Raw genomic sequence first — 12,938 nt, 5'->3', positions numbered from 1 at the left:
ATCAGTCTCCCCTCACTTTTACGCCCTGCACTGATCCACCTCTGGCACCGGACTCTTCTTTGTCTTCTCTGCTGGGTTTGGGCAGGAAGTGAGGAAAAGACAGCTGGAACTTCTCTAATCTGTGATTTACAAGGACACTTTCCCTGGTTCCCAGCAGTTACTTTTCTTCAGTAATTTCCCTTTATTCCTGAACTCCCCTGCCTGCTGTTAGTTGTTATTTCTTATAGTTTCACAATTACAGGTATAAACGTCACACATTATAATCTAATCTATTGTGTTACTCACTCTGGTTTGAGCTTACATTGTGGTTACTAACAGACAAACCCTGTTCTTTCCCCTGATCTGATTTCAGATTCCAACAATGGGTTCAGTGAATGGAATGTCTGATCAGTGTTGCCATGGCGACCTGTCTGCAGTGAATCGATTGTTTGAGTTTCTAACTCAGACTAAACTTCTCTTTCCCATGATGCACATTTAAGTCAAAGTTAATGTATTTTAGCCAGGTCTAAAACTTACAAAAGGTTCAGTTACACAAATCTTTAAAAAGTAGGAGGACAAGTTGATAAAGTGGTTAAAAAGCCCACGGGATCCTAGGTTTTATAAATAGGGGTGTGGAGTACAAAAGGGCAGAGGTCATGTAAACCTGCACAAATCATTGGTTAGGCTGCAGTTCCAATATTGTGTCAGGTTTTGGGGATCTTACACCAGGAAGGATGTCGAGACCATGGAGAGGGTGCAGAGAGATTCACTGAGATAATACCAGGGAAGAGAGGCTTTTGTTATCAGGGGAGATTAGAGAAACTGGGGCTCTTTTCATTAGAACAAAGGGTAACTGGAGATCTGAGGGAGGTGTTCAAAATTTGATCAGGTAAATGAGGATAAACTATTTCCACCAGTCGGTGAGTCTGTAACTCGAGGGCATCAAATGCAAATCATCACCAAAAGGCCCAGACCCAGGGATGAACTATTGAGCACTCTGTACAACAATGTTCGGGACACTCACTGTCCCTCCGCATCTGCGTCCGGGGGAGAAACTGATGGGTTTCTATCTTTGGGTTAAATGATGTTCTTATCGAGGTGACGGATGTCAGCGCTGGGGAATGGGGTATTCTGAACACCAAGTGTCTGCCTGAAGCACTCTGCAGTCAGGTACAGCATGGGTTCGATACAGAGTAAAGTTCCCTCTACACTGTCCTATCAAACACTCTCGAGGCAGATTCAGCACAGGATTGCTGCACTGTCAGAGTTGCCATCTTTCAGATGAGTCATTCAATCGACGCCCCATCAGCCCTCAACCACCATCACTAAAACAGATTATCTGGCCAGTATCACATTGCTGTTTGTGGCAGCTTGATTCATTGGCTGTAAAACACTTTCGGGGATCCTGAGGTCGTGTGACATAAGGACATGTCTTTGTTCCATTTTTGGGCCTTTTCTCCTTCATTTAACAGTCGGTAACAGGATATTAATGAATCCCCTCTTATCTTGGAGAAATCAAGGAATCGACACACTGTGTTGAAATCAAATCCAATTTATTTGTCAGATATCCAGAAAATTAAACTCCAGCCCAGTTACAGCAGAAATAAAGCCCAACTGTCAGAATGAACACGCTAACAGCAGAATCCAACCCCTGCAGTCAATTGTGAACTCGCTGGTGTCTCAGCAGGGTGAATGACCGAGTGAATCCCTTCCCACACTCTGAGCAGGTGAACGGTCTCTCCCCAGTGTGAGTGCGTTGGTGTCTCATCAGATGATTTCTGCTTTTAAAGGTCTTCTCAGTCAGAACATTTAAACGGTCTCTTATTGGTGTGAACAACTTGGTGTGTCAGCAGGCTGGATGAACAAGTGAATCCCTTCCTACACATGGAGCAGGTGAACGGCCTCTCCCCAGTGTGAACTCGCTGGTGTATCAGCAGGTTGGATGACTGAGTGAATCCCTTCCCACACTCTGAGCAGGTGAACGGCCTCTCCCCAGTGTGACTGCGTCGATGAGCTTCCAGCTCAGATGGATAATCGAATCCCTTCCCACAGTCCCCACATTTCCACGGTTTCCCCATGGTGCAGGCGTCCCTCCAGGTTGGACGATCAGTTGAAGTCTCATCCACACACACAACACATTTACAGTTTCTCTCCACTGTGAATGGTGCGATGTTTTCAGGCTGTGTAACTGGTTAAAGCTCTTTCCACAGTCAGTACACTGGAACATTCTCACTCGGTTGTGTGTCTCGGTGCTTTTCCAGTCAAACGGATGTTTGAAATCTTTTCCCACAGACAGAACAGACAAACATTTCTCCTTTCACAGTCAAAGGCCAATGATATTCAGGTCCTAATGAATCGAGGGACTTTGTCAGATCTTGATGTGATTTTTGGTTCGAGCTTCCTGTCTGCAAATCTCACCTTCTAATACCCTGTAAAAGGAGTTTACAAAAGTCAACATTGTAAGGACAGGATAGAAATTCAGAAGTGTCAATTCTAGTTTCTCTGGTACACAAAATCTGGTTTCCCCACAGCTGTAAATCCCTGTCACACACACTATCCCTATCCTCGTGCTGAAATCCAAACCCATTACATCATCGGCAAAATTTTTTCCTTCTCGTTGAAGATGCTGACTCTGGCTGGGTTCAGTTCTACACTCACTGGTTCCCCCCCCCTCTCCCTCCCCTGAAGGTGCTGACTCTGGCTGGGTTCAGTTCGACACACACTGGTTCCCCTCCCTCTCCTCCCCTGAAGGTACTGTGTAGGGGGTTAGTGGGTCTGTCAGCTTGCCTTCCTGACCAGAGCGGTTGCGAGTCGCTCCCACTCCCTGGTTCTAAGCTTGGATTTATTAATCAGGGTGTGATAAAGTGCAGCAGACAACTGTTTTGTACAAAGAAGGTTTGGGTTTTATTCAAGAAAGCAAATAACACAAATACACTCCAATAAAATTGTAAAATCTTACAAAAGGTCCTAAACAATGGGGAATACTTTATTACAGGTAATAAACACTACAGAAATACCTCCCACTCACTCTCTAACTAGATCAAACTCTCGTGCTCCAGGGATTCATGCTCACCAGATCCTTTCCTTTGACAGCTAGGGTTGTTTTGCGGTTTCGGGGTTCTTTGGTTATATCCTGTTTGCCTTGCCGTACCCCGGACGTGGTAGAAGATCTCTGCTGCGTATTGAAAGCCAGTTGGGGCGAGTTCTTTTCTGATATCGCGATGTTTCTTCCTGCATTTTCTCGCTGTGTGCTCTCGATCTTGTTGTTCCGAAGTGCTTGGTCAGAAAAGTTCTTTCTGTGATGGTCAGAACAGAGAATAGTCCTCTTGGTACGATAGGCCCTCAATTAGACTCTGAGAGGCTCCTTAATCTTTGCGCCAAATCTAACATTTCTTTAGTTTAAGGTTTGCTTCCCAGCTTCAGGAAACTTGATTAAGAGTTTTAATCTGGTGTTGATAGACTTTTCTGAGTTGATGAACTCCCAGCTATTGTTAAAGTTAGTTTCTGGTGTCGAGTTGTCTGCCTGGGTCCCAGCTTTCTATGCAGGCTGGAAAGGTGATTAGCATTATACAAGTGTTGGATGGGTTCTGTGCTTGGACTAAAACTGTACTTCCTTGGATCGATTGTTGAAATGTAAATGTCTTCTAGGGGGCAGGTTGAGGGTAAACAGTTCCCCAGACAATTTGATTAGTTTCAATATCCCCAGACAGCTTGATTAGCTCCAAGATCCAAACTGGCTTTTCAGAGGTTGAACCCACCCCTGGTCTTGCAGCCCTTTTCTCAGACCCAACATGCACCTTTTTAAAATCCCAAACTTGGTTAAAACTCGTAGATTTCTTCCATGGGCATTAGGATCCCAAACTTTCTGCTTAATAGTCCCAAATCGAATTTCCTTTTCAGTGAGTCCAAACACTGGGGGGTTTCCACAAATTTTTGAATCTTACAGCTGCCTCTGGCTGGGTTCAGTTCTACATTCACTGGTTCCCCTCCCCTGACGGTACTGACTCTGGCTGGGTTCAGTTCTACACTCACCGGTTCCCCTCCCTGAAGGTGCTGACTCTGGCTGGGTTCAGTTCTACATTCATTGGTTCGCCTCCCCTGAAGGTATTGACTCTGGCTGGGTTCAGTTCTACACTCACCAGTTTCTCTCCAATATGTGTCTTATGTGCCCAATCTCCATGTGTGAACCTCAACAGTGAGTGTCGACAGGCTATTCCACTGTCCTCACCTGATGCCTCACATGTGCATTTTCCAGCAGGGTCACTGGACCCTCCTCCCAATGGCTCAGTGGGTAAAGGTAACGCCCAGTGTGACTGAGTCACAGGAACAGGAGGGACCCAGGTTTAATCCTGTCTGCATATCCTCCCCCTTCTAATACCCTGTAAAGCTGTATACAAAAGTCACCATGGTAAGTCGGAACAGGAATAGGCCATTCAGCCCCTTGAGCCTGTTCCGCCATTCAATTAGATTGTGGCTGATCAGTATTTTAACTCTGTCTACCTGGCTTGGTTCCATCACTCTTAATACCCTTGCCTAATAAAAATCTAGCGATCTCAGTTTTGGAATTTTCAATTGGCCCCCTGCCTCAGTTTTACATGGAACAAAGTTCCGGATTTCTTCCACCATTTAAGAACATAAGAAGTAGGGGAACGAGTTGGCCATACAGCCCCTCGAGCCTGCTCTGCCATTCAGTAAGATCAAGGCTGATCTTGTACTACAGCTCCACTTTCCCCGCACTTTCCACATGTGCCTTGATTCCTTTAGTGTCTCAAAGTCTATCAATCTGAGCATCCACAGCCCTCTGGGGTCGAGATTGCCAAAGATTCATAATGAAGAAATTCTTCCTCATCCCAGTCTCGAAGCGCAAACAGTAGAAGGAGCGCACGACAACCCAAGCACCCCACCCACCCGTCCCTCCAACCACCATCTGCCCAGCTGTGGCAGAGACTTAGGTCCCGCATTGGACGCATCAGTCACCTGAGAACTCATTGGTGTGGAAGCAAGTCATCCTCGACTCCGAGGGACTGCCCAAGAAGGAGGAGGAGAAGGAATGGCCGACCCCGTATTCTGTGACCCCTGGTTCGAGACTCTCCAGCCAGGGGAAACAGCCAATCAGCATTTGTGTGAGGAAGTGCTTCCTGACATCACCCTGAACTGCCTAGCTTTAATTTTAAGGTTCTGTCCCCTTCACCAGATGAAATAGTTTCTCTCTATCGACCACATGCACTCCTTTAATCATCTTAAACACCTCAATTTGATCACCCCTTAATCTTCTATATTCAAGTGAATACAAGCCTAGTCTGTGCAATCGGTCCTCATTATTTACAAAAGTCATCACTGTATGCACAGGATAGAAATTCTGAACACAGTTTTAGTTTCTCTGGGGCATTCTTTCCTCTCTTGCCCCTCCTCAGCTGTAGAATTAATCCCACTCCCCTGCTCTTGCCCCATAACCCTGCAAATCTTTCCAACTCTTTTGTAAGTTACTAGTGAATCTGCTTCCAACACCCTGACAGGCATTGTGTTCCAGGCCATAACCACTCACTGCTTAATTTGTCCTCTCATTTAGCATCGTTCTTTTGACAATCATCTGATTACGAACCCTTCTGACATTAAAAATTGTTTCTCCTGATTAAGAGGGTTGGTGGGCTGGAGGAGCTCAGAGAAAGGAAGGGGTGAGGCCTTGGAGGGATTTGACCAAGAGGAGGAGTATTTTAAAGGCTGAAGCCACCAGCCATCTACCCCAGTGCAGAATGTGACTCAGTACAAACAAGAAGGATTTTTGTTTAACTACTAAAGATGCATAATGAGGGGAAATCAATCTCTGTACCTTTAAACACCTAGTCCACTTGGCACTGAAGTGTCTGAAACTCATAATAGGAACTCCAGGGAAATAAAATACTGACAAATGTTAAACTGTTTGGTTGACAAAAGAAATCTCAATTTAACTTTTAAAAGATAAATTATTTAACAGGGGTTCACACTGACTCACCTGACTGGCTGACTCAGGATCCACCCCTCAAGCACCGCGATTGGTTGCAGAACACGCTGCTCCCTGGCCCTCCGGCCTCCGAGCTCTCTACCTGTTGGTTCCCAGGGCAATCAATCACCACTCGCCAACATTACGCTGCCAGATGAAGCCGAGAGGCTCAGAGGAAGAAATAAAATGAGGCCGTGAATCTAAGTTAAGAAATAAAATTAGAGAAGCATGAGTAAATTTATAAACTAAACTATTTAAAGTCAAATCAAGTAAATTGTTGCATTTCATATATTCCTTCTGGGCCAAGTGGGAAACAAGAGATGTGTGGGCTGTGCTGAGTGTCTGGTTACACAGCGTGTCCCTGGCTTTCCGCTCCAAGTGCATATGTTTCAGCTCACATCCAACTGACTGGATAAACCTCGCCCGTCTAAACCCCGCCCGTCTAAACCCCATCACACAAATAGCAGCATTTGATGTTTAGTTATGCTAAACCTTTATAAAACACTGGTTAGGCCTCAACTGACACATTGTGTTCAATTCTGGGCACCACACTTTCAGAAGGATGTCTACACCTTAGAGAGGATGTAGAAGAGATTTAATAGAATGGTACGAAGGATGAGGGACTTCAGTTATGGGGAAATACTTGAGAAGCTGCAGTTATTCTCCTTGGAGCAGAAAAGGTTAAGAGGAGATTTGATAGAGTGTTCAAATTCATGAACGGTTTTAATAGACTAAATCAGGAGAAACACTTTCCAGTGGCAGAAGGGTCGGTAACCAGAGGACACAGAGTTCAGGTGATTAGCAAAAGAAGCAGAGGTGACATTGTGGATATCTGAACGGAATATATGGAATTAAGGACAGTAAAGTAAACGGGATATATGATAATGTATAAGCCATGGAAGAATAGCTGGGAGAATGTCAGATTGCAAATAGTGCAACATCAGCATATCTAACAGTCTTTCTCAAGGTTTCAAGTCACTAATCCTGCCAATAATATATAATTGTAACGTGAAATACATCTGCAGAATTGCAAGGTCTCAGTTAATAGTCACACCATTAGATTGAAACATTTAGAGGCAATGCTTGAGCTTTCAAGAAGAACATCTCATATAGATTGACTAATGAGTGGCTGAGTTAGACTGTCAATCCATTTGTATTTTGTTATCTGATTTCAAAACTGTATAACTTAACGCTTTACGATGTAACTTCACCTATCCGTAGGGAGTGTGTACGCTCTATCCAGAGAGTATATCTTCTGTCTGATAGGTCTTACTGGCCGGTAATAAAGACTGCTTTGTTCAAAGCACAAGAGGTATTCGACTCAGTAATTTTACTGAACCAGATTGAGGTAAAAGAATCCAGGAATTTACAACATGAGGGAACATTTTATAAGCAGCGAGTTGTTGCAATCTGGAATGCACTGCCTGATAGGGTGGTGGAAGCAGATTCAATAGTAGCTTTCAAAAGTGAATTGGATAAATACTAAAGGGACAATATTTGCAGAGTTATGGGGAAAGAGCAGGGGAGTGGAACTAGCTGGATAGCTCTACCATAGAGTCAGCACAGGTACGATGGGCCGAACGGCCTCCTCCTATGTTGTTTCATTCTATGAAACTGACCCCCCGGACGATCTTACCCAGAACGCAGCGACCACATATCCCCAGCATAACCAAGACCGCCTATTTCCACCTCCGTAACATCGCCCGTCTCCACCCCTGCCTCAGCTCATCCTCTGCTGAAACCCTCATCCATTCCTCGGTTCACTCAGCATCAGTGTCGCACATACCTTGGGAGTGTTTGATGGGACAGTGTAGAGGTAGTTTTACTCTGTATCTAACCCGTGCTGTACCTGCCCTGGGAGTGTTTGATGGGACAGTGTAGAGGGAGCTTTACTCTGTATCGACCACGTGCTGTACCTGCCCTGGGAGCGTTTCATAGAATCATAGAAATTTACAGCACAGCTAGAGGCCATTTCGGCGCATCGTATCCGTGCCGGCCGACAAAGAGTTATCCAGCCGAATCCCACTTTCCAGCTCTTGGTCCGTAGCCCTGTAGGTTTCAGCACTTCAAGTGCACATCGAAGTATTTTTTTTAAATGTGACGAGGCTTGCTGCTTCTACCACCCTTTCAGACAGTGAGTTACAGACCCCCATCTCTCTCTAGGTGAAGAAATTTGCCCTCATATCTCTTCTAAATTACTTTAAATCTATGTCCCCTGATTGTTGACCCCTCCGCCAAAGGAAACAGGGCCTTCCTATCCATTCTATACAGGCCCTCAACCAGGTCTCACCTCAGCCTCCTCTGTCTCAAAGAAAACAGACCCAGCATCGACTATCTTTCCTCATAGCCAAAATTCTTGTACATCTCCTCTGCACCCGTTCCAGTGCAATCACATCTTTCCTGTAATCTGGTGACCAGAACTGCACACAATACTCCAGCTGCAGCCTGACCAGCCTGAAATGTTTTATACATTTCAAGCATAACATCCTTGCTCTTGTATTCCATGCCTCGACTAATAAAGGCAAGTATTCCATATGCCTTCTGAACAATCTTATCTACCTGGCCTGCTACCTTCAGGGATCTGTGGACCTGCACTCCAAAGTCCCTTTGTTCCTCTACACTTTTCAGTGTCATACCATTTAATGTGTATTCCCTTACCTTGTTAGCCCCAAATGCAGTACCTCACACTTATCCGGATTGAATTCCATTTGCCACTGTTCTGCCCACCTGACCAGTACATTGATATCTCCCTGCAGTCCGCAGCTTTCTTATTCATTATCAACCACACAGCCTATTTTAGTGTCATACGCAATTTCTTACTCATACCCCCAACATTCAATTCCAAGTCATAGATATGTACCAGAAAAAGCAAGGGATACAGCACTGAGCCCTGTGGAACCCTATTGGATACAGCCTTCCAATCACAAAAACACCCATCAAACATTACTCTTTGATTTCTGCCTCTGAGCCAATTTTAGATCCAACTTGCCACTTTGCCCTGCATCTCGTGGGCTTTTACTTTCGTGACCAGTCTGCCATGTGGAAAATTGGCCAGGACACTAGCGATAACCCCCCTGCTCTTCTTCGAAATAGTGCCATGGGATATTTTACGTCAACCTGAGAGATCAGACGGGAGCTACGTTTAACCTCATCCCAAAAGACAGTGTTTGATGAGATGCTGATGAATTGAGTAACTCTGTCAGATCTTGATAATGTTTGGTCTGAGTCTCTTGTTCTCCAAAGCTGTAAATCCCCATCGCACACACTCTCCCTCCTCCCTGTGCAGAAATCCAAACCCATCGCACCATCTCCAACTATATTTCCTCCATGAAAGCGCTGACTCTGGCTGGATTCAGTTCTTCATTCACTGCTTCCCCTCCCTCTCCACCCCTGAAGGTGCTGACTCTGGCTGGGTTCAGTTCTACACTCACTGCTTCTCCTCCCTCTCCACCCCTGAAGGTGCTGACTCTGTCTGGGAGTGTTTGATGGGACATTGTAGAGGGAGCTTTACTCTGTATTTAATCTGTGCTGTACCTGCCCTGGGAGTATGTGATAGGACATCATAGAAGTTTACAGCATGGAAGCAGGCCATTTCAGCCCTTTCTATACATGCCGGCCGACCAAGAGCTATCCAGCAAAATCCCATTTTCCAGCTCTTATGTAGTCCTCCAGGTTACGGCATTTCAAGTGCACATCCAAATATTTTTTAAATGTGGTGAGGCTTTCTGCCTCTACCACCCTTTCAGCAGTGAGCTCCAGACCCTCACCACTCTCTGGGTAAAGAAATTTGCCCTCCTATCTCCTCTAAACCTTCTACCAATTACTTTAAATCTATGTCCCCTGGTTGTTGACCCCTCTGCCAAGGGAAACAAGGCCTTCCTATCCACTCTATCCAGGCCCCTCATAATCTTATACGCCTCAATCAGGTCTTCCCTCAGCCTCCTCTCTTCCAAAGAAAACTGACCCAGTAACTCTAATCTCTCCTCATAGCCAAAATTCTCCAGTCCAGGTAACATTCTTGTAAATCTTCTCTGCACCCATTCCAGTACAATCAATCTTTCCTGTAACGTGGTGACCAGAACAGCACTAACCAGTGTTTTATACAGTTCAAGCATAACACCTCCTTGCTCTTGTATTCCATGCCACGACTAATAAAGATAAGCATTCCGTATGCCTTCTTAACCACCTTATCAACCTGGCCTGCTACCTTCAGGGATCTATGAACCTGCACTCCAAGGTCCCTTTGTTCCTCTACACTTTTCAGTGTCCTACCATTTAATGTGTTAGCCCTCCCCAAATGCACTACCTCACACTTATCCAGATTGAATTCCATTTGCCACTGTTCTGCCCAGCTGACCAGTACATTGATATCTTTCAGCAGTCTGCAGCTTTTTTCTTCATTATCAACCACGCAGCCTATTTTAGTGTCATCTGCAACTTCTTAATCAGTGTGGCTGGGATCAGTGCTCGCCTGAAGGTGCTGACTCTGTCTGTTCAAAAGTGAAACTGTTCTACCTGACTAGAACTGCAGAAAACTTAAATGTGGAGAATTCCGATTTCTAAGATACTCCGTTCTCCACCAGTTTCTCCTAAAAATCAGGAGCAAATCATGTGGAAACTTGGGGCCAGGGAGTGGCTCTTTCAGTGAGTTGGACCTCTTTATACACTCTGACCCTCCCTAAATCTGTAATATCTCCCTGTTTTGGTGATGGGCTCTCCCTGACCACTCACCATTTCACCTTCTGAGACAGATGCTCCCAGACTGTCACCATTTCAGGGAACCATACAGCACAGAAGGAGACCAATCGGTCCATCAAGCCTGTCCAACTCACTGAAAGAGCCACTCCCTGGCCCCAAGTTTCCACATGATTTGCTCCTGATTTTTAGGAGCAACTGGTGGAGAACGGAGTATCTTAGAAATCAGAATTCTCCACATTTAAGTTTTCTGCAGTTCTAGTCAGGTAGAACAGTTTCACTTTTGAACAGATTTTTTTTTTCCAAAAGGGGGCATGTCTGGCCACTGACACCTGATTTGAAAGTTTCCACAGTGAAAACGTACTCCAAACTAACTTAGAATGGAGCAAGTGAAGATTTTTGTAGGCTTGAAAAAAACCTTGTCTACACATTAAAAAATCAGGCGCAGGTTCCAAATTAGGCGTCGGGAACGAGGTGGGGGGGGGGGGGAAGGGAAGTCATTAAATTCTACAATAAATCCTTAGTTATACTTATACAAATATTATACAAATAAATCCAACCTGAATAAAAATTTATAAGCAAAGAAAAGATTAAATAAACCATGTTCCTACCTGTGTGAAAGTGCTTCAGGCAGGCCTTTCAGGCAGCGGTTTGCCGTCAGGCCTGACCGACAGCAGGGGGAGGGAGGGAGAAAACCTCAGTACTTGAGGCAGCCGTTTGCTGTCGGGCCCGACCGACGGTTTGTGGGGGGGAAAGCTGCAGGAAGCCTCAGTACTTGAGGCAGCCGTTTGCCGTCAGGCCCGACGGACGGCAGGGGGAGAAAGCTGCAAGAAGCCTCAGTGCTGATCATGGAAGGGCAATGTGGTTTTATTAAAAAATTTTAAAAATTTAACAGCTACAAAGAATTTGAATAGTCTCAAATAAGTGCATGTGTCCCGTTTATCACAGTCTATCTTTAATTACAGAATGCACTCCCTCACCCTCACACACAGAAATATCAAGAAAATTAAAATACAAGCCTTTGCAAGGGTTCAGTAAACAAATTTTCACTTTTTCTGCAGCATTTTTTTAAAATGGCCGAGTGCCAATGTTTACTTCAGACTGCGCGTGCGCGAACGCTCCAACGCGCACGCGCAGGGTTGCCGGCACGAAAAAAACTCAGTTAAATTCTACCCGCCCCCTCCTACTTACAAAATCTGCGCAAGTGGTAGGCTCCGCCCCCTGTGCGCCACACCAAGCAGACATCGAGCTGCAAAGCGCTCGAGAATAGCACAGATTTTTTTCAGGCGCCGTTTTCGGCGCGAAAAACGGGCGCCCAGCTCGGAAGGGTGCCTGTTTTTCCACGTGTGGAAACTTGGGAACCCTGCACCTACCCCAAAACACTGGAACATTTTCCCTTCGAAGCATTGATCATTTTGAAAGTTATTATTGATGAACTTTTCAAAGTGTGGAGCCCAGAATGGAGCCCAACCCTCAATATCTGAGGTGTAACTAGTGACTGATAAAGGTTGACCATAATGAGCTTGTTGTTGTATCTATACTGCTATTAATACTGGAACAGATTGATCAGCTGACCCTGCCCCTCACAGATTTGTGGTCACCTTTAAATTGGACCATTTGGTTTAGAAAGCCTCCCATTCTTCTTCCTTCCAGAATACATTGAGTGTGGGTGTCCCTGGGAGCCTGAGGCCCTGTCCCCCCGGGCTCAGCCTCTGGCCTGTTATTGGGCCCTGGGCCCTACACCAGGGGTTTATGAAGCTCACCAGCCCCACTCGCGGCTTCAATTCCTGCCCCGCGCCGACAACCCACCGTCTCGTGTCCCACATCATCCGGGCTCCACCAACTGGCGCCGCCCGCGCATGCTCAGTGCGGGAGATCCGGGCTCAGCCGCCGCCCCTCGCACACTCCGATTGGTTGCAGGACCAACCGACCGCTCTGTCGTCCAGCCCCGCCCCCGGTCTTCCTATTCGCCCGGAGCCGCCGTCAATCACCCGGGCAGTGTGAGCTGAGCATGCGCGGTGGGGCTGCTGTATCTGAGGGAGCGGGTTCATAAATCCCGGGGGGACGCGGGCTTCACACATACCGAGTGCGGGCCCAGGTCCCTCCCACCCACCCGAGAGACATCACTGCATGATCCGCTTCACACACCCGCTGTGGGCCTCAGGGCCCGAACAACAACCTGCGATCCGACCTTTCTCCGAGCAGGGCCCCCGGGCGGGGGGCAGCTGCCCATGTGGGACTGTCCGGGGAGGTGGGCTCTGGACCCAGTGGGACCAACAATTGC

General features: G+C 46.3%; 1 protein-coding gene across 2 annotated transcripts; it reads right to left on the bottom strand.

Annotated features, from left to right (window-relative positions):
- Positions 1-1,515: 1,515 nt before the first annotated feature.
- On the bottom strand, positions 1,516-12,515 carry LOC139256809 (zinc finger protein 239-like). Of its 2 annotated transcripts, none has more exons than XR_011592203.1 (4): positions 12,418-12,476; positions 5,972-6,159; positions 3,053-3,275; positions 1,516-2,408 (listed from the first exon to the last, which is right to left on the bottom strand). XR_011592203.1 is itself a non-coding variant. In XM_070874316.1 (4 exons), exon 4 carries the CDS (start codon positions 2,055-2,057, stop codon positions 1,776-1,778), a length of 282 nt encoding a protein of 93 aa, XP_070730417.1. In that variant the 5' UTR covers positions 2,058-2,408; positions 3,053-3,275; positions 5,972-6,159; positions 12,464-12,515; the 3' UTR covers positions 1,516-1,775. The 2 variants fall into 2 exon arrangements, 1 of the variants encoding a protein (XP_070730417.1); XM_070874316.1 differs by having other exon boundaries at positions 12,464-12,515.
- Positions 12,516-12,938: the final 423 nt, after the last annotated feature.

This window comes from Pristiophorus japonicus, unplaced genomic scaffold (genome assembly GCF_044704955.1).
Source record: "Pristiophorus japonicus isolate sPriJap1 unplaced genomic scaffold, sPriJap1.hap1 HAP1_SCAFFOLD_776, whole genome shotgun sequence".
NCBI classification, from domain to species: Eukaryota; Metazoa; Chordata; class Chondrichthyes; family Pristiophoridae; genus Pristiophorus; species Pristiophorus japonicus.
The sequence above is the reverse complement of the archived record's forward strand: the minus strand, read 5'-3'. Positions and strand labels throughout refer to the sequence as shown.

What these genes read in the sequence shown, in the direction of transcription:
- LOC139256809 (XM_070874316.1), bottom strand. Translation starts at nt 2,057, where the DNA reads ATGGGGAAACCGTGGAAATGTGGGGACTGTGGGAAGGGATTCGATTAT.